Here is a 25,000-nt window from a genome sequence, read left to right on the forward strand (position 1 = left end):
TAGTTTTTTCGGTATTTTATCCCATATAATAAATCCTTTATTGACCAAGCTTGTGCTGTCAAGATGCCTGGATATTGGCCTCGTTCTTTTTTTTTGCTTGTTTATGGACCTCGACAACGTCTTGTGCCATAAACAAGCAAAAACAGAACTTGGCCAATATACTGCAAAATATACTGCAAAGGTTGCAAATATACTTGGCAAAATATACTGCAAAGGTTGATCAAGACAACGTGAACATAGGCGTTGTTACAATATTTCGGCTGGCCAACACCACCGGCCTTCTTCAGGTTTATTGCATGGATAAATGCTTGTTACAAGATCTTTATATTTACCGGAAATGACATAACAAGGCTACGTGATGTGTAAAATTAATACAAACGGAAATGCATTAAAAAGAGGAAAGAGAATAATACATGATAACAAGGTAAAAGAAACAAAAGAAAATTAAAAGGTAGCTAAACTAAATAGGCCATTTCCGAGTTCATGCCTTCCTCACCTTCAAAGCGAGTCTAAGTGCGAAGTTTTTGTTATGAAAATTAATTTTCATTCATATGTAAAGTAGAACTAATTACCATTACAAAAACTTCGCACTCAGACTCGCTTTGAAGAGGAGGCAGGCATGAACTCGGAAATGGCCTATTAAATTTCATCTCTAAAACAGTGCACGATTTAAGAAAATGTTTTGCAACAAACATAAATGCAGACGACCATGCAGAAGAAACCGATACCACAACCCAAAACGATTCCAACAATCGCACCAATGCCTAGGGAAACAAAAATTAAAAGTTAGTGACCATGTTAAAGCGGTTTTCGACCAATCACAGCAGGTGCAATCAGCCCAATGAACCAATCTAAATTCGTAGCAATTCCATATAACTTGCTCAAAGGGCGGGAAAATTGGCTCGTGCAAGTAGTGATCGGTTTTCAAATTGGTTTTCTTTTTCATTGGTTGATAAACTGTGCACGAGATTTTTAAACCAATCACCAGGTGTAGCAATTGCAATCGCGTAATTACTTTCGACGGTCATTTGAAAAAAGAGAAAAGAATAATTCAGTATTGGTTGCGGAAGGTCGTGATTTTTACAATAAAACCTAGGGGCTAGTAGCAATTTAAATACTAGGGATAAGAAGAAAATCTAAGCCATGGTGATCATATCAACAATCCTGGCCTTGAACTTAAGAGGTCAAAAAGGGATTGGCATTTTAGTTTAATTGATGACTACTAAGGGACCGTTCATTTTTTATGAGATTTTTATGAGGTGGGATTTGAGGGGGAAGGCCACTAAAAAAAATTGGCTTGAAAGGGGGGGCCAGCCGAAAAAAAAAAGAAGGAAAAGGGGGGTTGGACGAAAAAATTAGATTAAAAATAGGATAAGAAATTTTACAAATTCTTGCGAATGAATACTCTCAGAACTGGACAAGCCGAAGTGGGAGGCAGGAATGAATCAGGTCAACTAAACAGCAGTGATGAAAGCAGTGAGGGAGAGGAAACTGATGATGACTACAAGAGTGATGCCCCTGACTCTGAAGACGACTCAAATGATGTCGTTCTTGCTTTTATCGCCTCAGATGAGGAATACGAAGACGAGCGGCCAGCTACAACACGCTCAGGACGAGCTGTAACAAGAAGAGCAGAAATTGACTTTTCATTCTTTTGAGTGATCTGTTAAAAGCAGCTTTCTAGGTTTCAGGTTTCTTTCAATAAATTATGTGAAATGTAACAAAACGAAATTTTAATGCTGCAGTAACTTTTAACACCATATGTATTTTTTATTCAAGGTGGGGGGGGCCTTCCAAAAAATTACTCTGATGAGGGGGGGGGAAACCAGGAGAAAAAAATCGGAAATTGGGGGGGGGGGGGGGGGGGGTATACAATTTTCAAATTACACTCCTCCAAATTCCACCAGCCCTCCCTACCCCATAAAAAATGAACGGTCCCTAAGGATGTCTTTATTCCTTGGAAAACTATAAAGGAAGTACTGATGGAGCAAACCTTTAATATTAAAGCCTAGTCTCTGCATGACTTACGTCATGTTTCAATTTTATTAATCCCGTAATTTCGTCATAAAAAATCTTCTACCAATAATTTACGAGTTTCTATGGAAGAATGATAGGAAAATCACAAAGTTAACAATGCTCTTTCTACTCATAATCCATGAACTGATGAAAGCTCAAGGGGGTTAACGTTCCTACCTAATGTCAGTTGCTGAGAAACCATAGTGTCCTTGGTAGTTGAAACTGTAACGTGTAAAAGAGTTTGAGAAAAAAGAAAGTTAGCTGTTGGCTATATGACACGTACAAAGGAATGACTGGTCTTTACCACCATTTGTTTAGTCGCCCGCCACCGTGAGAACGACACGACACTTGCAATGTTTTGTGTGGCAAATAAATGCTTTCCAACGTAACAACGTGCAGTTGGAAAGCGCTTTCCGTTACAGTTCGAAGCATATTAGCATGTCAATCATCGCTCTTTGTGCAATAAGAGTAAGTTTGTTTTTCACAAGGCTTTCAGCAATTTTGTTGAGTACATGATGTGCAAATTTGTACCTTTATTGTAAAACCGATTGATTTGGGTTTTTTTCTCCCGAGCACAGTCACAATTTAATTTGTCGTCGTGTAGTTTACTGCCGGCTCGCTTTGCTAGCTGTGCACAGGGTGGGTAATGAAACAGTCGGTAAATTTCTACCTTCCTCTACTTCTTTCCGATAACAAAGTGAAGGGCTGGTTTTCACGAGAGACGCAAGCAAGTTAGAGGAATTTAGCATAGCGTTTACGTACGGAAAACGGCAAACTCCAAAAGCCAAACGGAAAACGCCAGGCTACCGCTTGTCATAAAAGCACGAAAATTCTCTTATTCTAAATTGTCTTTCTCTTTTAAGACGTTACTTGATATGTGTAGCTGAGAGACTGGATACGACCTAAAATTTAAAAACCAATCTCTTTCCCAGGGTCTCTCTTCTCTGCCTTCATTGTCGTTGAGAAAAAGACCCTGGTTCAGGCTGATCCCGTGTCTCCCAGACCCCGGGAGGTTCACCAAATGTGTGTTAGGGGAGGGGTGGCAATGTATGCCTTGCCGTCGACATTGCGAAGAAGGGAATCCGCACGCAATTGATTTCCTTTTCATTGGTTGATAAACTGGCGCGAGATTTTTACACCAATCACTAAGCGTAGCAATTGCAGCAATCGCCTAATTACTTTCAACAGTCACGTGCTCAGCATACGCAGCGTACCAATTTTAATAGTTAGTAACTTTCTAAAATAGAAGACACTATTTAAGAAGGTAAATTCCATTTCGAATTTTTCAATTATTTTGCGGCAAAAGTCTCTCAGCAAATACTATGGATGGAGAAGAACCGGCGTCAAAATCACAGATCGAGAGCAACAAGGAATGAATGTTCCTAGGTACTCACCAACAGCGGAATATGATGCTAAAAATCCTTTGTCGTTAAAGGTTCGATCACTGTCAAATTCCACCCACATGTACCGACCACTTGAATAAACTGACGGAGGTCTGTTGTTCCCGCAAAATTCTCCCAACTTTGGCGAGTTTTCAGTAGTGCCATCCCTTATTGTGACGTGATCACACGAACAAGACACGACACAGCTTTCTAAAATGAATGTCGGGAACTCAAGCCGGACTATATAACCTTGCGGAACAGAAATAATCCACCGACAAGTCTCGCTGTTTGGATAATCAGATGGATAGTTTGGACTGGAAAAACTGCCGCTCGAACCAGTGAGAGGCACGGCATTCGGATTACATTGTGGTCTTACGGCTGAAATGAGAAAAAAAAATTGTTGTACTGGCCCAGTAGTTAAAAAGCCGTAAGCTTTATCCCGTGGATAAGTCGGCACCATCTGACAGTTTCAATCTGTGCAAAGACTTCGGTATTTCAATGCTTACGTATACTAACCGCGAATACGCACACTTCAAGCACATCTAAGAACCTTGGCTAGCGTTTAACCTGAATTATACGTTACACTTTGGATAATGACTTATCCACTAGGTAACGTTATGTGGTCTTTGAACAACGTTTACGTACGTAAAACGGCAAACGCCAAAAGCCAAACGGAAAACGCCAGGCTACCGCTTGTCATAAAAGCACGAAAATTCTCTCATTCTAAATTGTATTTGTCTTTTAAGACGTTATTTGATATGTGTAGCTGAGAGACTGGATACGACCTAAAATTTAAAAACCAATCTCTTTCCCAGGGTCTCTCTTCTCTGCCTTTATTGTCGTTGACAAAAAGACCCTGGTTCAGGCTGATCACGTGTCTCCCAGACCCCGGGAGGTTCACCAAATGTGTGTTAGGGAAGGGGTGGCAATGTATGCCTTGCCGACATTGCGAAGAAGGGAATCAGCACGCAATTGATTTTGTGGCCAGATGACCATCGACAAAACGTTTGACGGCAGTATTTTATGTACTACACACAGGGAATTCGACGTGAAAGGCAAAACTTTGTGGTCAAATCGAACGGACGCCACAGAAAATATATTCGCATCATTCAAGTTTTCACCCACGTGAAGGTCCGGATCAACAAAGAAAAGATTTTGTCGTGCAAGAAAACAAGCGAAACGTTTATCCATGGGAAACCAACGATTCCGGCGATCAGCCGGTGTGATATTATTTAAGTCCTTATTTCACGTATCTACCTCAAATCATCAAATCAAATTGTATTAATATGTGCAGGTATTTTATTTTGTTCCTTGCTTTTCGTTTTTCTTTCGAATGTTAAAAAACGTGATTCCTAAAGTCGCAATCTTGTCACTTATAACATTCAGCTCTTTTGACCTTTTTGATATTTACATTGTAAGGTAAAGATTACTTTTTTTAAAAAAATGCCTTGTCCAGCGAATACACTTTCGCCCAATTGCGGGATCAAAATATAACAAAATACTACCCCAGTGGTAAAATGTTTGTCGACGAGTGCCACGTGACCAGTCTGAACCAGGGTCTTTTCTCAACGACGATGGAGGTAGAGAAGAGAGAACCTGGGAACGAGGTTGTAAAAAAAATTTCTTTGCGTTTTGGTAAAACGCAAGTTTCAGTCCGACGATTACCATTTGCCGTAAACGCAAAGTTAAATCTCTCTATTAGAGCGGTTTTCAATGGGCCATTTCTGAGTTCATGTCTGCCTCCTATATGTGTGAAGTTTTTCTTATGAGTTACTTTTCATTCATATGTGAAGGAGAACTAATTACGATCACAAAAACTTTACACGTAGACTCGCTTTGAAGAGGAGGCAGACACGAACTCGAAATGGCCTATCGCGAATGTCGTAAAACAAAAACCAAAGTTATTACTTCCACCAATCACAGAAGGTGCAAACGGCGCAATCAACTAATCCAAATTCGTATCACTTGCATGTAACTTGCTCATTGAGCGCGGGAAAAATCGCGTATGCAAGTCGCGATTGGTTTTGGTTTTCCTTTTCATTGGTTGATAAACTGGCGCGAGATTTTTACACCAGTCACTAAGCCTAGCAATTGCAGCAAGCAATCGCCTAGTTACTTTCAACAGTCACGTGCTCAGCACATGCAGTGCCAAATTAATAGTTAGTGACTTTCTAAAATAGAAGACACTATTTAACAAGGTAAATGCCATTTCGAATTTTTCAATTATTTTGCGGCAAACGTCGTTAAGTCTCTCAGCAAATGCTATGGATGCAGAAGAACCGGCGTCAAAATCACAGATCGAGAGCAACAAGGAATGAATGTTCCTAGGTACTCACCAACAGCGGTATATGATGCTAAAAATCCTTTGTCGTTAGAGGTTCGATCACTGTCAAATTCCACCCACATGTACCGACCACTTGCATGAATAAGTTGGCGGAGGTCTGTTGTTCCCGCAAAATTCTCCCAGCTTCGGCGAGTTTTCAGTGCTGCCATCCCTTATTATGACGTGATCACAGGAACAAGGCAATCCACAGGTTTCCAAAATAAATGTCGTGAACTCGAGCCGGATTCGATAGCCTTGCGGAACAGAAACTATCCATCGACAAGTCTTGTTGTTTGGATAATCAGATGGATAGTTTGGACTGGAAAAGCTTCCACTTAAGCCAGTGAGAGGCACACCATTCGGATTGCTCTGTGCCTTCACACACAGCAGAAAGTTTAGGACTGTTTGAAAATGAAAGAGAATGCATAAGAAAGTCCCGGCTGTTTCTTTTACTGTATGTTTAGGTGAATAAAACAGATTGCATTGTATTGGCACGAGGAACACCAATCATTTGATTAGCGATAGGAAACATTATCCCTTAGGACTCTCAGAAAAATGATCAGTTTAAAAACACAATTCTTTCTTCAAGTAAAGCGCGAACGTAGCACCCAAGTTACAGCATCGAAACATAGTCAAGGAAATCAGTGTGCAAGCTTTTGTTTAGATTTGCAAAATTTCACTGCTGCGTAAAAGAGCTTGACTCCAACCAGTTTCAACGCTTTCAAGATCTTATTAGAAGGATCGGCACTACAACGCTTTATCATGTATTAGTAATATTGTGGTACCAAATGAAACACGATACAGTCATTATCGTGACGTAATATGTCACCGTGGCAACGGGCAAGCCCTGTGAAAACACCTATTTTGTCTTTAGCTGCTTAAATCTTTAAAACGAACTCGGTGACCCCCATGTTTTATTTCTGAAAAGTGTTCAGAAGGGCAAGATGAAACTTTATGCAAAGTTTAAAAAAATAATGTATAGCGGGTTTAGAGCCACCTTAATTCTGTGCTTTTTTTAAAGGTGGCTCTGAATGTGATGAACAGAATTTTTTGAAACTTTGCCGAAATTTTCACCGTGGCCTTCTAATCACTTTTTAGTAACATCACAATAATGATCACATCTTGTTTCACTTTGGAAATAATCGGCGTTTCATATGGTACCATAACATTGCTGTTATGATACAGTGTTGTAGCGTCATTCGATCTAAAGAAGGTGTCTTCTATGTGTTGAAACTATTTGAGCCACCGTATGTTGTTTTGCAGCATACATAAGGCTTACATAAACTTAGAAAAAAACATGATAAAATCAAAGTATCTTGGGTTAACGTTACGTGCATGTCAGTTTTTCCTCAGAGGTAATAAGAAAAAAGGAATTTCGCTGGCATCAACCTTAAACGATTTCCCATACTTTAGCATACTTTGGCTTTCTCATACTTTGTTGTATTCTATTTTTTAAAAAAGATTACATTACTACAACAAAAATGAAGAATTTCGTACTTATCTTACCTAAAAATGTTAAATAAATAATTGAACCAGACCAGCTATTCCTTTGCGCCTGCATTTGTGACACTGCATGTATTGATTGCCAATGATCAAAACAAGGAAGAACTTGCTTCTTGCCTCCGAAGCAGATGCCAATAGTTTGACGTCACGATGAGTTTGTTTTGACGAAAACAACCCGGTAGACGATGAGGTGAAAGCTCGATGCCATTGTGTTGTTGAAAAAACACTTCTAAAGTTATGATTAAGTGCTTTTAAACGTCTTCATCGAAAAACCACAGCAGCAATACTAAGATGGTTTGGTGCTCAGTTGAGACAAAGACAAAGACATGGGCCGTAAAACCCAATATAATGTTTACCGTTTTAGGTGCATTGAAGTTTAATTAATGTTTAGCGGCTCAATCCATCAAGTAAGTCATAAGGAAGCTTCCTCTAACTCCATTTAACAGTGGCTTAGTTCTCAAACACTTGATGTCTTAGGTTAAGAAAAGTGTGCACTAAAATTAAACACTGGAGGACTAACATTTGGCGATCTTTATGACGTCCATAGGGTTCAAATGTCAAAGGGCTCTTTGCATATTATCTCTCGTTTTTAGTCAATGAAGCAGAAACTGACAAAAACAAGTCAACCCACCAACCTGGTTTTTTCCTGTGCTTTCGCCGATTATGTATTTTCTTTAAGCGGATAGGTTCATTTACCGTCTGCGATAGCAGGAATAGAACGGATGATGTTCAGAAGTTGGTTAGCCCGAACAGCTCTTACAACACGATGGAAAGATCTGGATAGTGGCAGATATTTTCATGCAATTTTAAGAAATAACACAACCTTTGTTACGTTTTTAAAAAAAATACATGTTTCAACAGAATCTTCTGTCATCTTCAGTTTGAATTACAACGTACAGAGTTGAATATATAGTGCACGCAAAATGCAGATAAATTATAATAAGAACAAAAGGAATCACGACAATGTAAAAAAATGCAAAGAAAGTTTTAAATTGACACGATGAAATTGATGATTTAGTGTAGGTTTTTTCCATTGAATATTAATAGCTTCTTTTACCTTAAGCTGGAAGGTGGTGGAAGCGTTATCTAGGATACGGAAACAATCAATATAGAGCATGAAATGCGGCATTGCTGATAATTTTGTAAGTGTTTAGAAATGCGAGAGGCCCTAGCACTGAACATTTTTCCCCGCGCGCACATGAGCACATGTTCAGTGATAGGGTCTTTCACATTTTTAAATACTTACAAACTTTTCAGAAATGCCGTACTTCATGCTCTAAGGATTGTTTCCGTATCCTAGATCACATTTGAACCCTATGGACGTCATAAAGATCGCCAAATGTTACCACCTTCCAGCTTAAGATAAAAGAAGCTATTCAGCTGAAACAGCTGACTCCTCCTGGGTCAAAGAGATGTATTTCGGATGATGAACCGGGAAAGAATCGGAAGCGTGTACTGAGCTACTCCACTGAGCTTCTTGGACTGCAATTGTCGAAAAGAGACATTCTCCCATAATGCTTCATGTTTATTTAACCTCGCCTTGCGCAGACTAACCAATCTCTCACGTTTGAAAGAACTTACGATAAAAGCCCAAATGTTGACAACTCTTTCCATCGTTACAATTTTAAGAAGTAACAAAACGTTTAAAAAAAAATACATATTTCAACAAAATTTTTGTCATCTTCAGTTTGAATGCGAAATGCTAATAAACTATAAGAACAAAAGGAATCATGACAATGTAAAGGTTCGCCGACATATTCACTTTGTCCCCGCTTAACGTCAACTGGACGTTTAGGTCAGACCCCTCCCCCCTCCCTCCTTAACGTCTACTTGAAATGTTGCTGCCATAGAAGTCCCTGTCGGGCTCCACTCGTTACTGTTGATTAGGAATATTCACATGCACTTTACTACAGGGAGAGGTCAAAGACCGAAATCATGACCAATATAATTGAGTGCTTTAAGAACGTGGCGAGAACTTCATAATTACATAAAACTGCAGTTTCTCCTACCTGTACAACTGCATTTTCCTGTTGATGCTATTTGTATCTCCTTCTGAATAAAATATTGAAAGGACAAGCCAGAATCGCTAGCCCCCGCCCCCATGTTTTTATCAACACATCAAGCATGCGGTCTAGCTGCAGTCCATTTTCCCAGGCCAGTCATGTATGCGTTACTCTTCCACCACACTGCTTCTCCGTTCGGAGACTTGTCATTAGTACAAACCTTGTTCGGAACGACTATAAAAGAAACTAAACGCGCAAAAAAAGAACTATGACATTGAAAAACTGTACATGTATGGAAAAAGATTTAGTTGTGTTCCCGTAAATATTAGCAAGCTAAGCATTAAGTTTGATATTGTAAAAATTTTATTAGTTGTTAAGATTACAATAAAAAAGACAACAATGTAAAATGTAGAATTTATGGTGACTAAGGACAGAGTTTAAAAGATCACAATTTACATTCCTTTCTTGTTAAACTTGTCCTGCTTTATCTTCAAGTTTGTGACTCGCGTTCTCTGAAAAATGCGCCAGTTTCTACTGTTCAAAAGTGCACCGCACTAACGTCCACGGCCTTACCCCCTCCCCCCTAAACGTCCAGTTGACGTTAAGTGGGGACAAAGTGAATATGTCGACGGCCCCTATTATAAAAATATTACAAAGAAAGTTTTAAATTGACATGATTAAGTTGATGATTTAGTGTAGGTTTTTCCTACTGAATATGAATAGTGTTCTATTCCACTCTACCGAGCACCTCTGATTGTGGAACTCACTGCACGTGCAGATGTCCCTTTTTTGACCATCCTCAAGTTTACAAGTGTTGTGTTTTTGCGTATTCACTGCGTAAACCAAACTTAAACTGAACCTGTCTCGATTAACTAAGCCTTGGTTAAATTCGAAACTCAAATCGTAGCAATTTGGTAACGGCAAATCGCGCGAAGATCGCACAGAAATGAAATGGACCCTCAAATAAACTCTCAGAGCTAAATAAGCAGCGGTTTTCATTATTTCATTCATAAAAACGATCATGCGAAGGTGGTGCGAGCGCACGGAACGCTTGGCATAGAATTTTGCTAGTGGACAGTTTGCAAGAGTGACTACGTAAAACCATTCAGTGTGAATAAGTCAGTCACAATTTAAGCGAGTCTCATTGAAAGCCATGAACGAAAAAGAGAGAAAAAGATAAAAGAAGAGCAAAAGAAAATAGCAAATTGCGTTTATTTTGACTTTGAATGTACTCTGTGATGTAGAAAATAATTGTTTTGCGTGCGCTATTTGCATACAAATGAACTGCATTTCGCGTCATTATGAATACTTGACGGTCTTTTTCAAGACGACATAAAAATTTCCCACAATTTAATCTTCTTTTCATCTAAAATAGATTTATGTTAATGTGGCATAACTGGTTGTACTTGATTTGGTTCAAATATATGATTTTTTCAAAAACGACCATTACTTCTAGAAAACCCGGCCACTATTGCGAAAAATTGGCTCGTCGAAATATTGAAATAACATTGCTAAAAGTACATTTTAGAATTTAGTAGAATTAAGTACCTTTTATAATAATTTTATATCTTTGATTGCCTTTGAGATTTTGACTTTCTACTTCGTTATCTGCTCATTTTTCACTAAAAAGACACCGAAGTAACTTGTGTAATCATTCTATTTTACTACTTAGGTGATAAACATTCAATGAACGTGAAACAAATCATATGTGTGGCTAAGATGTTCGTTATAACCTCTCGAACTTGTGTTGTTTGCCCCCTCAGAAGTGTGTAGCTAATTTGCAGGATGACAGCAAATCCAACATGGCGGCCATCGTGAATGAGGTCTATTGCACTCTACATCATTGCTATCTATGGGCGCGTACCATTCGACCAAATATTCCGGAAATTTCGGTTGGAAGTCAAATGAAACGGTCCCTTTCGGTTCGGTCCGACAGGAATATTTGGATCACCTCTAAAGATGATCCCGAATGACCGATCCGACCGAAACGGCACGTCCCATTTGACCAAATTCTTCTTACGAGACCCACTCGTCTGTCTCGTGCTCATAGCAAGCTCCATGGTTGGCTCAAAACTCGTGCTAGGGCGCGGTTACTTGGGGCGGGTTTGTTCAACCGTAAATATAGTAGCGTTCCATTCGGCAAACGGAATTTTCGAAATTTTAAATCGGAAAGGCTTGTCGAATGGTAACCACCTATAGGTTGAGCATTACACAAATTAGCCTCGGCGACGACAATCTCGTTCCCAGATCGTACGTTACCCTTGTCCAGCGGAACAGGAGCGGCAGGCTCTGGAATAATTCAAAACTCTGGTTCCGGTTGACCTGCGCGTGCGTGAGGGAGACGGAAAGAAATCAACAAAAATATCCGGAGTTCACCTTGCCATGAAAACGCTTACTTTTCACTCGCGAGACAGTACACATGACTATAAACACATCTCCTAATACACTCGAAACGCTTAAACTGTAGACAATCAAAAATAACGAGACACATTTTTTCAATCAAAACAGATTTCAGTATCTAGTGTAACGCAAGTGACAGCTCGGAAATTCAAAAGTGTTGTAGTTTCAAAAACAAAAACGTTGTAAAAAGATCTATTTGTAGATCATCTTCATCCTCGTATGGATAAAAATCCAGAAGAAATCACGATTTTTTAGTTTAGAATTTTGAAAATGGGAGGAAATGTAACCGCTTTTCAACAGGCAATCAAATATGGCCTTCTTTGGATTTGACCAGAGTCTCTCTTTCCCGACCGCTGGTCAAGGGAACGATATAGGGCGACGACCAATGGTTAAGTGAGGGGGGTGGGGAGGGAAGTGCCAAAATGGGACTTTCGGCGAAACAAAAATAAGCAAGCATTGGAAAAAATCAAGGCAGCCCCGCTTGCTCTTGAGGCCAATAACTAAAAGCAAATCGCCCAATCACGAATTGCACGGTGCGTATAAAAGGACATAAACTGATTTAGAAAAAAACCTAAAAGTGTAGAAATCTTGCAATAATTTTGTAGCTAAAGCAGTCTACTTATGATTCCATCCAGGAAAATTTCCCTTGGGACCAAGTGATGGTAAAGTCTTTGTCCATTGGTAGAGTGAGCTTTTCAATGGTGATAACCTGAGAAAACGGTGAGAAAAGAAGAGAAGTTAGTGCCTTTTGAAGATGCTTAATGGTGAAATATGTCCTAGGTGATAATTATTGTGGATCAAAGTGCAACAGCCCGCAATTGGAGGTTTCAATGCAAGTTCAGCTTTCCACGTTTATTTGGTTCGCTCTAAAAAGACATGGCTTTTCTGTTCAATCTAACAGCCGTATGCGTATTAAAAGTGATACGACTGAATTGGAAATCTGGGAGGTCAACTTATGTGATTTTTCTTCGAGTGTCCAGTGCTGATGCAAAATTTTGCTTTGGATCTTTCAAATATCCATTTACACCATCTAAAAAACCACGTTGTAATGGCTCCGTCAATTGAGAAAACTGGTAATTTTCTAGTGATTTTGCAAAGCACTTTACCCCGGATATACCTAGACAAGAAGCTCTGGGATTGGATCATCTAACCACGGCGATGCTGGAGTTCATCTTATTTTGATACAGTTAAAGAAAAGTTAGTTGGCGTAAAAACAGCATAAAAGCACAGGAGAAAAGCAGCGAGGCTGAATCATAACAAGCTTAACTCCATCTTGGCTATCGCCGGAAGAGACTTCCCTGAAAGGTGACAACAGCGTGCTGAATAAAATAGGGTTCAATTTCACATTTCCTCAAAGGCCAGGTAACTAACTCTACACAAGTGTCGTATAGAATATTGTATTTTTCAAAGAAAGAATCAAAACTAGCGTACTGGATTGTATCCTCGGTGTGAAAGCCTGTGAAAACTTTTCTTACTTTCGTTAGCTCGTGCTGAGGTTAGGTCTGCACTACGAGCAGGATTACTTGTCTTTCTCGCTCGCCCCATTTTTCTCGCGCGCTGGAAGATCCGCCGCCAAATTACTCGCTCGATGCCCCAAACTAGTTGTACGCAGGCTAGGTTTGTTAATTCATTCCTGACTTTCACAGGTTTCTACACAGAGGATAAGCAACCGTGACAGAGTTCACTTGTTCGTTAGCTAACAATATTTTTAGAGAAAAAATACTTACCTTCGTTGTTGGGTTATAGCTAAAGCGTACAGGCGAGCCATTCACTGTCACTGTGCTCGGGTGTACCAACACACCAAACACGTGCACAGCGGACATTGGTGGTTGCGGGTGATAAAGCCGAGTGGAAGACACTTGTGCCTTCAAGGTTCCCTAGAAAGTAACGACAGTGTGATGAATAAAGAAGGGTTTAACTTCACAGTTTCCCCAACTTTTGTAAACTCTGAATGAAAATTTAAACAATTAATTGACGAAAGAAAACGACAATTTTTCTGCCTATCAGCGAATAAACAAAGTAAATCGTGTTCGCGCACATTTGCCAGCGCCAATTGTGATTTGCTCGCACGCATTTTCCCGCCGTTAACGACGGGTGTGCCTCGTATTCGCTTTGTGTTAAGATTGGTTCCATTGATTTCCCATATCAGTGCGTGATTGGCAAAAAACGATGTAACTGCCCCCTGCCCCCCCCCCCCCCCCCAGCAAATTACTAACAGTGCCAGCCTGAGAGTGCCGTTCTAGCTAACCAACTTCGGGTGTGACACGGCACCTTGAAAGATCTAATGGAAGGTAAGGTGATGACTTTTGAGTACGTTTCAGGATTCTAATAGCCTTAGAAAAAAAGAGTAGCCGTAGCAAAGTAGGGTAGCTTGTAACTGTTGGTAGGTGACGCAGGCTCTTGTTTTGATTTTGTAGCAATAGGATACAGCTGCAAGTATAAATTTTCACTTGTTAAGTACCTGAGAGACACTGTAGATGACAGACAAGTACGGTGCTTTGGTTATAGGATCTAAAAAAAAAAAACGAAAGAAACAAGCACAAAGCATTCTTCAGTGTTGACATCGTTAAACTGCAAGAACAATCGTGCTGCACGCGCATCAAACATTTTGACAGTTAGAGCGAGTTTCAATCGAGCGTCGTGAAACCAAAACCAAAGTAATTACTTTGGCCAATCAAAAAGGACGGAGGCAAACCAGTAAACCAATCAAACTCTAAGTAATTACAAGTAGCCGACACAAAGCGCGGGAAAAAGTGCACGCGCGAGCCACGATTGGTTTTGGTTTCACTTCTGATTGGCTGAAAAAGTGGCGCGAGAACTTTGAACCAATCACTGAGTGAAGTAATGCAAAACCAATGCAATTCGCTAATTACTTTCGACACCCATTGAAAACCGCTCTACCGTGCATCTAATTACATGCATGCATTTCGGGACATATATATATACGTGGGCAGTCAGGGTTCTCAACCAATAGTATGGCTGAAGGCCATGATGCAAACGTCTAAGTTGTCAGTAAGATTACAACTAACCTTGTTAAATAAAGAGTTGTTGTTCTCACCTAACGACTCTCCGTCATCGACGAACAAAGTCCCCCGTGCTTCGCCGGATGACGACAAAGCGACGATTAACTCAAATGGATTTTGACGACTGAAAATAAATACAACCTTATCAGCTTGTCACTTCGCAAATGACGACAAGAACCAAGTTCTGAGGCTTCTCTTTGTTTTCAATGAATGCCGGATGATGATGTATTTCTCAAAGGTGACTCGGGGGTACTCATGAAAACTCCGAGAGCTCCCTTGCAGAAGGCGAGGTTACTAGTTCGGATGCTCTTTCACGAGGGAGCCCGGAGCTAGGGCATTCAACTACAATAGGTGTAGGTGACAATTGTGTCGCTATTCTGCTAGGACTTCAATTTCCGAAATGGTGCTTTTCGAGCTTGTCGGAGTTACCAAATTCATAATAAAAGTGATCGTGATTCGGATCCAATGAAATTAGAGGTTGTAAGGAGACGTGTGTTAAATTATAAACTTTTCACCTGAAAGTTACGTGTAACAGCACACAAAAAATGGCGACATACCTATATTTTGAAATATCGTAATTTCACGGATTTGTACGGTAACTTTACATCCGTAGTGCGCTCTCTCGTTTTAACGATTTTGAAAAGTTTACCACTGACTTCCCTTTAGCCTAAACACAAGCTCACCTTTTCGTTAAAATTTCGGAGAATGGCGCCCGGTCAAAAGCTAAGATATTAAAGATCGCGCCATTCACAAGCGAATCGAAGCAACTCAGAATAACACAATGGAGAGCCTGTTTACAGCCTAACCCCCTTTGTTTCAATACTGCTGAAATTTCCAAATCTGAACAATAACTGAAGGCGAAATTATTTTAGTTTGTTGTAATGGACTCTTGCTGTCACAAAAAGTATTTATTGCGGAACCAGAGTCGCGCAGCCGGCGCAAAACGTTTTTGGTCAACTGCAAAACAAAGCCATTTAATTGGAGGAATGTTCCTGCCTGTCTGCTTTTTTCAATTTTTTTTCGCGCTAATGTCGTTCCAAAATAAAGCTCATTTATTCCTGTGCTAGCAAGAAAGCCAAGTGCAAATGCTATGAGTCATTTTGTCACCTTTGATAAGTAGTGATATCAGGTTGTTGAGTCGGTATCACATATCCCCCTCGGAAATGGAAGTTGATCTTATCCCAGGGAGCCTGCAGCGTGTGGTACTGACCCCCTCCCCCTGATGTTTGCAGGATTGAACCATCCATGCCGTCATACCATGTTGCATCTGGAAAGTAGCCTTGTACAGAGGTGGATCCCTTACAAAAAGGATACAAATCTATGAGTATCGTTTCATAATGAGCCCCTTGATATTCAATTTGAATGAATGCAGAAAATACACACAAAACGATTAAAAATGGTGAGAAAATTTTGCATGTACGGACGACTTACCTGTGTTAGTACTGGAGTTATAAGTAATGCTGGACCAAGAAGGAACTGTCGATCCATCGGATATGTAGTTCGATCTTTTGGGAATCTAAAACCAGCAGAAATTAAACTCATGACCAAGAGGCTAAAGTATATATAGCTAGTAATAAGTTCCCTTCGGACAAGACCACAAACCCTCATTTGAACTGACTTCGGAGAAGTTCTGTGAGATCGTAAAGTGATTCAAGTCATAAAGATGTAGTTGGTGTACTTACTCATAGAAAAGGGGCCGAGCTACCGCACCGCCTCTTACGTGCGCATACGCAAATAGAGTGTACAAATATGGTAAGAGCCGGTAGCGCGTCAACAGTACGTCACGAGCCATAGCAGCGAAGTCAGGTCCAAAGGCCGCGGGATCCTGAGCCTGCGATAAAAAAAGCGAAGAGTTAACTCGAGAGACTCAAGATATAGTTGATACTGAAAATGGCGAGGTTGCTTCTTATCCAGTTTGTTCATAATGCTTTGACAAGTCTTCCAAGCCTCTGGCCCAATAGTGACGGCCTTAATGGACATGTGCGGAGGGTAGTTGGGGGAAAGGGGGGGGGGGGGGGGGCGCCGCAAGTCTGAACCTCGACCTGACCAACATTCAGGGCTTTATCGGAGATAAGGCCAAAAAATCGCACCTGTGTTTCGGTATGACCTATTCTCTGCAGCAAAATGTGGCCGGTTTAGCATGACAGCCCAAAAGGACTTGTCATGTTAGCACACCATTCAGTTTAGTCTACCAGTTTCAGCACTTGGACACCTTTAATTTGACTGCTGTCTGTTAACTGTTAAGTGGTCTCATCGATCAGTAGTTCATTCAGAAGATTACGCCAAGCCGACCACATTGCTAAGGAAATGGGCAGACCGCAACAGCGGAATTCCGTGCCCTACTCTTTTAGAATAGTGTGTGGGATCTTCAATGTTCACAGAGTTAATGAACGAGGGTAATTCGACGGTTCACACGGCTTGTAGTCCTTGACCGAGAAGACATGAAAGTCTCACCATTTGAAGATGTAAATACTAAGGCAGCACTTTCTCCTCAGTTATTTAAAGACTCTGAGTGTTGGTCGGGCCGGAGTTGAACTCACGACCCTCCGTCGCTGTAACCTGATGGCCAGCCAACTGAGCCTACCACTCTATGATTCAAAGGGGCGGGGACTCTAGCTGAAAATTAGAGATATAGATACGGAATCTGATTGATTCCGGCAGCTGGTCACATAGGGCGCCTGCAGACCCGCGCGGATTAGATGCCACTAAACTTCAATAGGTACCGGTTTCGTTTTACCGATATGAGCTTACCAGCGCGCCAATTGTATTGTGGTTCCTTGAAAATGGATAAAATGCGCCCAGCTGTGTCCATCTTGCGCAAAGCTCTTTGTTGGTATCGCCGTTAAACCCACAAATATCTGCTCCCACCAGAGGAATACCGAAGAGGTTGAAGTTCAAAATTCCTGGAAGACAACAGTTGAGAGAGCCAGAGGAAGACCGGGTCTCAAATCAGCCCCGTTTTCTAACAAAGGCTGTCACGAAAATTATGTTATTGATATGAAAAGTGGAACCAATTAGCATCAAGGAAACAATTTTGCACAAGGATTGGTTTTGAAAAGCTGTGTTGTGCAAGCAATGCACGACATATTGTAGCATAAACAACGCCCTATAATGCTGAGGTTGGTTTAAACACAAGCACAAGCTATTTTGGCAGACGCAGTAAATCATCAGTCGCCTTTTTCCCAACAAAAGATATTGTTGAATTTCCGTATTTAATTTGTGTGAAACTTGTGTTTATAACTGCGTCGCGAATGAAAACCAGCCTTGAATTATCTTTGGTTCAGCCATGGACCTTTGTCTTGTTCGTCAACAAAATTATGGAGAGACCTTTTCCGATAAGGTGTTCAAGGAAATTATTGGTTACCGTTGTTGAAACCATTCCTGCCTGGATGCATAACTTCCTTATCTACCTGCGTTTCATGTTCATTCCGCAGTTCAAATATAATAGTTTTCACAGTTTCTTAATTCATTTGTTTGGCATCCGTTCTCCAGTTTTGAGTCGAATAAATGCACTTTGTAACAAATGTAAAGGGGAAAAGGATTCCAGAACGAACTTTGACAACTGCCATTCTCGTCAACAGAGCCTCGGATCGATCCAAGGCTATGGGAAACTCTATGTAGGAGAACATGTGCCGTAGGGTTCTCATAGCCGAAAATTGGTTATTTGAATCGTGCGGCGCCTGCTCACTCCTCGTACTAACATGAATGCACCAATTAGAGACGCTTTTGATTGTTCTTCACGAAAACCAATGAGAAGACACTTTGCTTCAGGGTTCCCCAGAGCTCTTCTCTCCCTCAGTCAAGAGAAGAGCTCTGGGGTCGAGATTATGACAACTGCTTAAAGGGCCACCGACAACCACAAGTCTTTGCGGGCGTGCAAGCTATCGGCGCCATTTTCTGTAATACAGAAACTAGTATTTCTTGAAAAGTCAAATTCCATCGCCTCACATCGTCGAGTTTTGGATGCCCAGTAGCTTCAAACTTTGTTAATATTTTTCTTCATGTTTAAATATTGTATTTTTGGCGTTATTTGGGTGTTGTGTTCGTGTTAAAAGCGAAATGAAAACTGTGAAAAAAGGTCGTCCGCCGAGGAAGAAAAAGCGCCATGTTATTTGGCTTACTACTTCAACTTTAAGATTATGGAACGAAAGGAGAAAGGCGTTTGGATTAAAAAACAAAGCGAACAGCGAAATCGCAGAAGTTCTTCTTCACGGGATGTTTCTGAAGCGAACCGGCCGATTCGATTGCCCGGATAATAACAACAACAAAGGCGCGCAAAGGACACTGGTTGTCGGTGGCCCTTTAAAACATATCAAGGAATGTGGACTCCGGCTATGACAGTACTGGACATGAAACCGTGACGGACGGAAAACAAGAGAAACCTTTAGGTTAGTAAGATGTAAAATGCGTTTACCTGGTATTGACAGATACAAGTCGTTGAATGTAGCAGTGTTATCGCCTAGCCAATGACCACCATGCATTCCAGCACTTGGAAAAGTTGAACGCGAAATCACCACACTTCGCTTTCCTCTGAGTTTCGTTAACGCGCTTGTGAAAAAGGAAAATGCTCAATTAATTACTGCTCCCTAGGCGATAGACACTTTGCGCACGAAGAAGAAGACGATTAGCGGAAGTTAAAACACAAAACCGTTTGGGACTGGGCATGCAAAAAAAGAAAAAAGCATTTCCCGTCCTCACCTAACAACTCGGACGACGGGAACGTAGACCCAGTCTTCTACGTCAAGTCCCCGTCCTTAGATTTCCACGCAGACAAAAAAGACTAAACACGATTTTTAGGCCTCGCGATTGGTTCCATGGCTTCCCTGTTTCTCGCATGGCATCTTATCAAGTGGATAGCACCACCCAATCTCACAACCACTTAAGGTGGCTCCCTAGAGTATTTGCGAATACCCTTACTACAGGGCACTTGTTACAAAAGAAAACATAGTTACCTGTAGAGATTTACCAGTATGTGTACCAATATAATAAGGCTTATTTTTTGGTGCCAATTTTTTGGATCATGGTCGTTACCATGGCAACATCACATCTAATGACAGGCAGATATATTCTAGTTTTTGACCTAAATTTCTTAATCTTTATACTTTTCTTCGGTGATATTTGTTATTCTTTGAAGTGGTAAAACGTCAAGGTTATTCAGACGGTTTTGCCAATATTCTGTAATTTGTCACTTTTCTAAATATATTCGATTAGCTCTGACAGATTTTAACAAATTTTGGGTATTTGATAGGAACTGTACGTGGTTAGAACTGAGCCAATTTTTAAAAAAAAATTACCGAAGGGAACGCGAGAAAATTAGCAGTTAATTTTACAGATTTGGTCACGTTAACGTCACAAAAACCAGGAAAACACGCGTGACTTAGGCTTTAAGCGCCATACTAGTGCCTAGCTTGCGCGCGGCCCTAAAACTCTAGGGAGCCTCGTTAAGACGATAAATAAAAATAGCTACTAACACCAAAATCTTTGAAACTGCTGACTCACTTCATTGTCTTCTCCATTTCCATGACTCCATACAAGCTATGCACGTCATAGTGGAAGTAGTTATGGTGTTTTGCGGACATGCACAAAGTTCTCGAATAAAGACGACCTCCACTGACATGGGGCATGTAAGGTGGGTGATCGAGTGGTGAATCGCTCGGACATCCTTGTTGAGACCCATCGAATTCGTTTGATGGCTCGTTCATGTCAATCCACAGACCGTCAAACTCAACAAGGCTTCTGAACTGGGTCAACATCTTATCCCAGTAATCCTGCGTCACTGAGTAACTGAAGTCTGGGAAAGCAGTGAGACCTGGCCACACCTATGGAATGGAATGGAGTAGATCAAGAGAAAATGAGGGGACAGAGACGGAGGCTCAGGGCGTTGGCCGGGATATGTCATGTCTACAAAAGTTATTTTTAGACGAGCGGAAGTCTTTGTTCTAGGGGAAGTCTGTCTTCCGAGACGTCCGCATGCAGTCTTGCCTCGCTCTTAGGTTCTTAGTGAAAAGAGAAAATGACAGCGCACGTGGAAGGCTGAAGAATATTTATTTTCTTTCAAGCATCGGATCGAGGTAGGCCAGCATGCGGACGTCTCGGAAGACTTCCGCTCGTCTAAAAATAACTTTCGTGGACATGACATATCCCAAGGGCTGGACCGGGAGCCTCCTTCTCTGTCCCCTCATTTTCTCTTGAGTAGATTTAAGAACCGTCGCCCTGATTGCTGCAACACATCTGGGACCTTAATGGGCTCGAACCGCGAAATTTGACAACACATCGTCCCAACAACTCCTCGAACCAAAGGAAATCAGTAGTACAAAATGGTGAAACACAATTTACGTTTTACTCCAATACGAAAAACCTAACCATTTTAACGGATAGGTTTACACCGACTTTTGCAGTAGAGATATTGAGTAATCATTTACGACCCTTTCTACATTTCTCGGCCTTTATTCCAATATAAATTCATCTGAGCGTTTTCCTTAGTGATGGAAAAGGTCCCACACAAGGAAAAGTATCGAAAAAGTAGCATCAAGTCTTAAATTGAGATTTTTAGGCTTTCGTTACAATGATTTTTCTTTGCGATTCAGGATTCTTCTGGGACAAGTCAGCCATTTTCTGCATCGACTGTTGTGTATTACCTTCCCAATAAATGTTCCTCCATTAGACGCATTAACGAAGATTCCCATCTCAAGCCCATCGTCATATGCTGCATAAGAGCCTCGTGGCTGCGTGGAACTTATACCAGGATCCTGTGGCATTCAAAAACATTTATACATATCGTAAAATACTACCCTTCATGCTAACGAAATCAAGAAAGAAAAACACGCAGCGGTGATACTTAGCCTTATGGGGAACAAAACATATATATTATTACGCAGTTTGTGTGCTCCAGAAAAACCATCTTCCTTGTCCTTCGACGCTATTGTTGCTACCCTACAACAGCATCTGTGCCCCAAACCACTACTTATCGCAGAGAGGTTCCGTTTCACAAACGCCACCAACTCGAAAGTGAAACCGTAAGTGCCTACCTAGCTGAATTAAAGACACTTTCCCTTCACTGTGAATTCGGCACTAATTTAGATGACTCGCTGAGGGGTAGATTGGTGTGCGGACTAAACAATGCACTTATCCAGAAACGACTACTCTCCGAGCGTGATTTGACATTGGCCAAGGCGACACAAATTGCCTTATCGATGGAAGCAGTGGCAAAAGACTCACTCGAGTTAGAAGGGAAGAACGAGTCAGACGTAAACAAACTGAACAAGGAAAAAGGAAAAGTGGAGAATGCGGGAGATGAGGTAAGGTCAAAACGACCTTGTTATCGATGTGGGTCTAATTAACATTCATCAGAAGAGTGCCATTTTAAGAATGAGAACTGCCGTAAGTGAGGGAAAGTGGGGCACATCCAACGAGTTTGCCGTTCAGGAAGGAATCAGCAGACAACCCATCGGGGAAAACCGAAGAAAGTGAACCAAAAATTACACTCTTTGGGGGTGGACAAAGAGCTGGATGATGACAGCTTAATAGGATCCTTAGAAGTCAATAACGTCAGACAGACACTCGATAATGTTATCTGGGTGGAACCAAAGGTGAATGGACAGAACCTAAAGATGGAGCTGGATACAGGTTCAGCGATATCCACCCTACCTTTTCAGAAATACAAGGAATTGTTCCCAAAAACACCCCTCGTAAAGACAGAAGCCATTCTGAAGACATACTCAGGAGAAAGGCTTACACCCGAGGGCAAACTTTATGTTCGCGTGGAACACAACAACCAAGTCAAGGACTTGACATTATATGTCGTAGACACGCACGGTTCTGCTCTGTTTGGGAGAGATTGGCTGCATTAAATCCAACTTGACTGGAAGCTCATCTGTTCCATTGCACACATGCAGCCGACACAGGGAACTCAGAAAAGGTTATAGAGGCTCCTTGAAGATTACAGTGAAGTATTCCAAGATGGAGTTGGCACGCTCAAGTCGACGAAAGCAAAACTCAGCTTAAAGGAAGGTAGCCAACCTAAGTTTTGCAAAGCAAGACCCGTGACCTATGCCATGAAACCAAAGGTAGAAGTAGAGCTGAAGCGTCTGGAAAGAGAAGGTATAATACATAAAGTCAAATTCAGCGACTGGGCGACCCCCGTTATACCAGTACTTAAACCAAATGGCACCGTACGAATCTGTGGCGACTACAAGAACACAATAAACCCTCAGCTGCAGGTGGAAGAATACCCACTCCCCCGCATTGATGACATTTTCGCAAAGCTTGCGGGAGGAGAGTCATTTACTAAAATTGATCTTAAACAGGCCTATCACCAGATGGAGCTAGATGAAAACTCACAAGAGTATTTGACGATCAACACTCATCAAGGCGGGTTATACCGATATAACCGCCTTGTATTCGGAATAACCTCAGCCCCAGCCATTTGGCAAAGATCAATAGTACAAGTCTTAGAGGGAGTGGGAGGTACAAGTTGTATTCTAGACGACATCATCATTACAGGCAAGAACGACCAAGAACACCTTGACTACCTGGAAGAAGTTCTAAAGAGGTTGCAAGAACATGGTCTACGAGCAAACCGGGAAAAGTGCGAGTTCCTCCAAAAGAAAGTAACCTACTGTGGCAATGAAGTAGACAAGGATGGATTACACAAAACACAAGAGAAAGTTGATGCAGTTGTCAAAGCCCCAAGGCCAGAGAATGTCCAACAAGTTCGTTCATTATTGGGACTAGTGAACTATACTACTACCACAAGTTCCTGCCCAACCTAGCCACCACCTTAAACCCCCTGAATCAGCTCTTAGAACAAGGTAAACAATGGAGGTGGTCCACAGAATGTGAGGAAGCTTTTATAAAAGTGAAGGAGCTCATCGCGTCAGACATGGTCCTCCCTTTCTTTGGATGGAAAATTGAAGTCAGAGGTTCATGGTCCGTTACAAGTGTGAAATGGCGACCAAAGAGGTATAGGTGGAACTTCTTAACTCCCCACGCTAGTGCCAATGCTTCCTTATCAATCTGAGAATAGTTCTTCTCTGTCTTACTGAGGCTGCGTGATGCAAACGCGATGGGTCTCTCCGAGCCGTCACCCACAATTATTCCATGAGCCCGAGTTGGATATGAACTGATAAAATAACCAACGAGCGCGTAGGGCGAGTTGGTTATAATCACTTCATATCCAACAAGGGCGAATGGCATAATTGTTTTAGTAAATTCTCAAACCGGGTTTTGCCGCCGATTTTTATTTCCACAATTTTACAAAGCGTCCGGAAAGAGCATCTTGCCCCACTATTTTCCATATGACGTAAAACGTCGACTTTTGCCTCATAGTCGGAGTTTTTTAGCCAATCAAAAAGCTAGAAATGCAATAGTCGGAGCTGAAAATTTACTAAAATGGGATAGCCAGCGAACAGGCCCCCCGAGGGAATGGGGTTCGGGGTGGGCCCTCATTCTACCCCCAACCCCAGTCCCTCGGATCGAGGGCCTGCTCGCAGGATAACAATGGGAAAGCGTTAGCGACGTTTTCTCGTGAGAGGTCACATATTGTAAAGTCCTTCCTCTAGGTTAAACTCACCACAATTGGTATGTAGTGCTGGTTATACTTTTCATGTAGGGTTTTCACTGCATCTCCAAGTTCAGCCCAGTTGTTTTTGTCGATAGTAAAGTCCAGGTGTTTATCCATGTACTCAATGTCATTCCACTGCACATCTTGTGGAATGCCGTATCTCCTCATATTTTCATTGACTGTCAAGGTCCCATTTAAGCTACCATATCCCCAACGACACAAATGAAAGCCAAGACCCCAGTATGGAGGCATGAAAGGGCGTCCAACCACCTACAGTTATCACAAATAAATAATAAGACAATCTCATGACTTTTGGAGGGCATAATAGTTTATTTGTGCGCCGAGTAGCATCATTTGCGTTCTAGCGGAAAGAGGGTGCAAATGATACTGTGAGGGACACAAACAAACTATATGCCGGACAAAAGCGATGTAATTGTCGTTATTGTCAATACACAAGGCCAAATCGTACAAATTCATTTAACAAGATAAAAGTGCCTAACAGAGATGTAGCATGAAACCATGGTATGGAAAGTTGTTGCTAAAATACGATCAACTTAACAAGAGCAAAATTGAGAAAAACAAAAAGGCGAACAAAACTCATCCACAAAAAATTCGCACCAACTGTGGCATTGAGATGGTATCCTCAGGATCTCATTGGCCTAGCGAAGTTGTTAGACATCTTTGCAGCCAATCAAAATCGGGGTGGCTAATGCATTTTCAGCCCGGGCATTTCCCGTTTGGCCCGCAAAAAGGCGAGTTTTACAGAGGGCAGTTGGTCATTTGGCCGC

At 41.4% G+C, this 25,000-nt stretch overlaps 2 protein-coding genes across 2 annotated transcripts in view; both read right to left on the reverse strand.

Moving 5' to 3' along the window:
• Positions 1–557: 557 nt before the first annotated feature.
• LOC138007766 (tolloid-like protein 2) lies at positions 558–6,020 on the reverse strand. The gene is made up of 4 exons (XM_068854834.1): positions 5,735–6,020; positions 3,411–3,776; positions 2,194–2,238; positions 558–764 (listed from the first exon to the last, which is right to left on the reverse strand). The coding sequence occupies exons 1-4, from the start codon at positions 5,889–5,891 to the stop codon at positions 670–672; spliced, it is 663 nt and encodes a 220-aa protein (XP_068710935.1). The 5' UTR covers positions 5,892–6,020; the 3' UTR covers positions 558–669.
• Positions 6,021–10,421: 4,401 nt separating this feature from the next.
• Positions 10,422–25,000, reverse strand: part of LOC138007762 (lysosomal alpha-glucosidase-like) — a 25,984-nt gene continuing 11,405 nt past the window's right edge. The window contains exons 6-17 of the mRNA XM_068854827.1: positions 24,222–24,482; positions 21,289–21,399; positions 20,150–20,469; positions 19,065–19,198; positions 17,402–17,553; positions 16,333–16,481; positions 16,082–16,166; positions 15,758–15,948; positions 14,686–14,774; positions 14,089–14,138; positions 13,355–13,504; positions 10,422–12,336 (exon numbers count right to left, since the gene is read on the reverse strand). Of these exons, the coding sequence (XP_068710928.1) occupies positions 12,247–12,336; positions 13,355–13,504; positions 14,089–14,138; positions 14,686–14,774; positions 15,758–15,948; positions 16,082–16,166; positions 16,333–16,481; positions 17,402–17,553; positions 19,065–19,198; positions 20,150–20,469; positions 21,289–21,399; positions 24,222–24,482 (1,782 nt within the window). The 3' untranslated portion in view covers positions 10,422–12,246. The remainder of the gene's footprint in view (positions 12,337–13,354; positions 13,505–14,088; positions 14,139–14,685; positions 14,775–15,757; positions 15,949–16,081; positions 16,167–16,332; positions 16,482–17,401; positions 17,554–19,064; positions 19,199–20,149; positions 20,470–21,288; positions 21,400–24,221; positions 24,483–25,000) is intronic.

Source organism: Montipora foliosa, chromosome 6 (assembly GCF_036669935.1).
Source record: "Montipora foliosa isolate CH-2021 chromosome 6, ASM3666993v2, whole genome shotgun sequence".
NCBI classification, from domain to species: domain Eukaryota; kingdom Metazoa; phylum Cnidaria; class Anthozoa; order Scleractinia; family Acroporidae; genus Montipora; species Montipora foliosa.

Coding starts and splice junctions, on each gene's coding strand:
- LOC138007766 (XM_068854834.1), bottom strand. CDS start 5,891: ATGGCAGCACTGAAAACTCGCCGAAGCTGGGAGAATTTTGCGGGAACA. Junction 3,777..5,734: donor AGCATCATATACCGCTGTTG/GTGAGTACCTAG, acceptor TTCTCATTTCAG/CCGTAAGACCACAATGTAAT. Junction 765..2,193: donor TTCTCAGCAACTGACATTAG/GTAGGAACGTTA, acceptor TTGTTTCCCTAG/GCATTGGTGCGATTGTTGGA.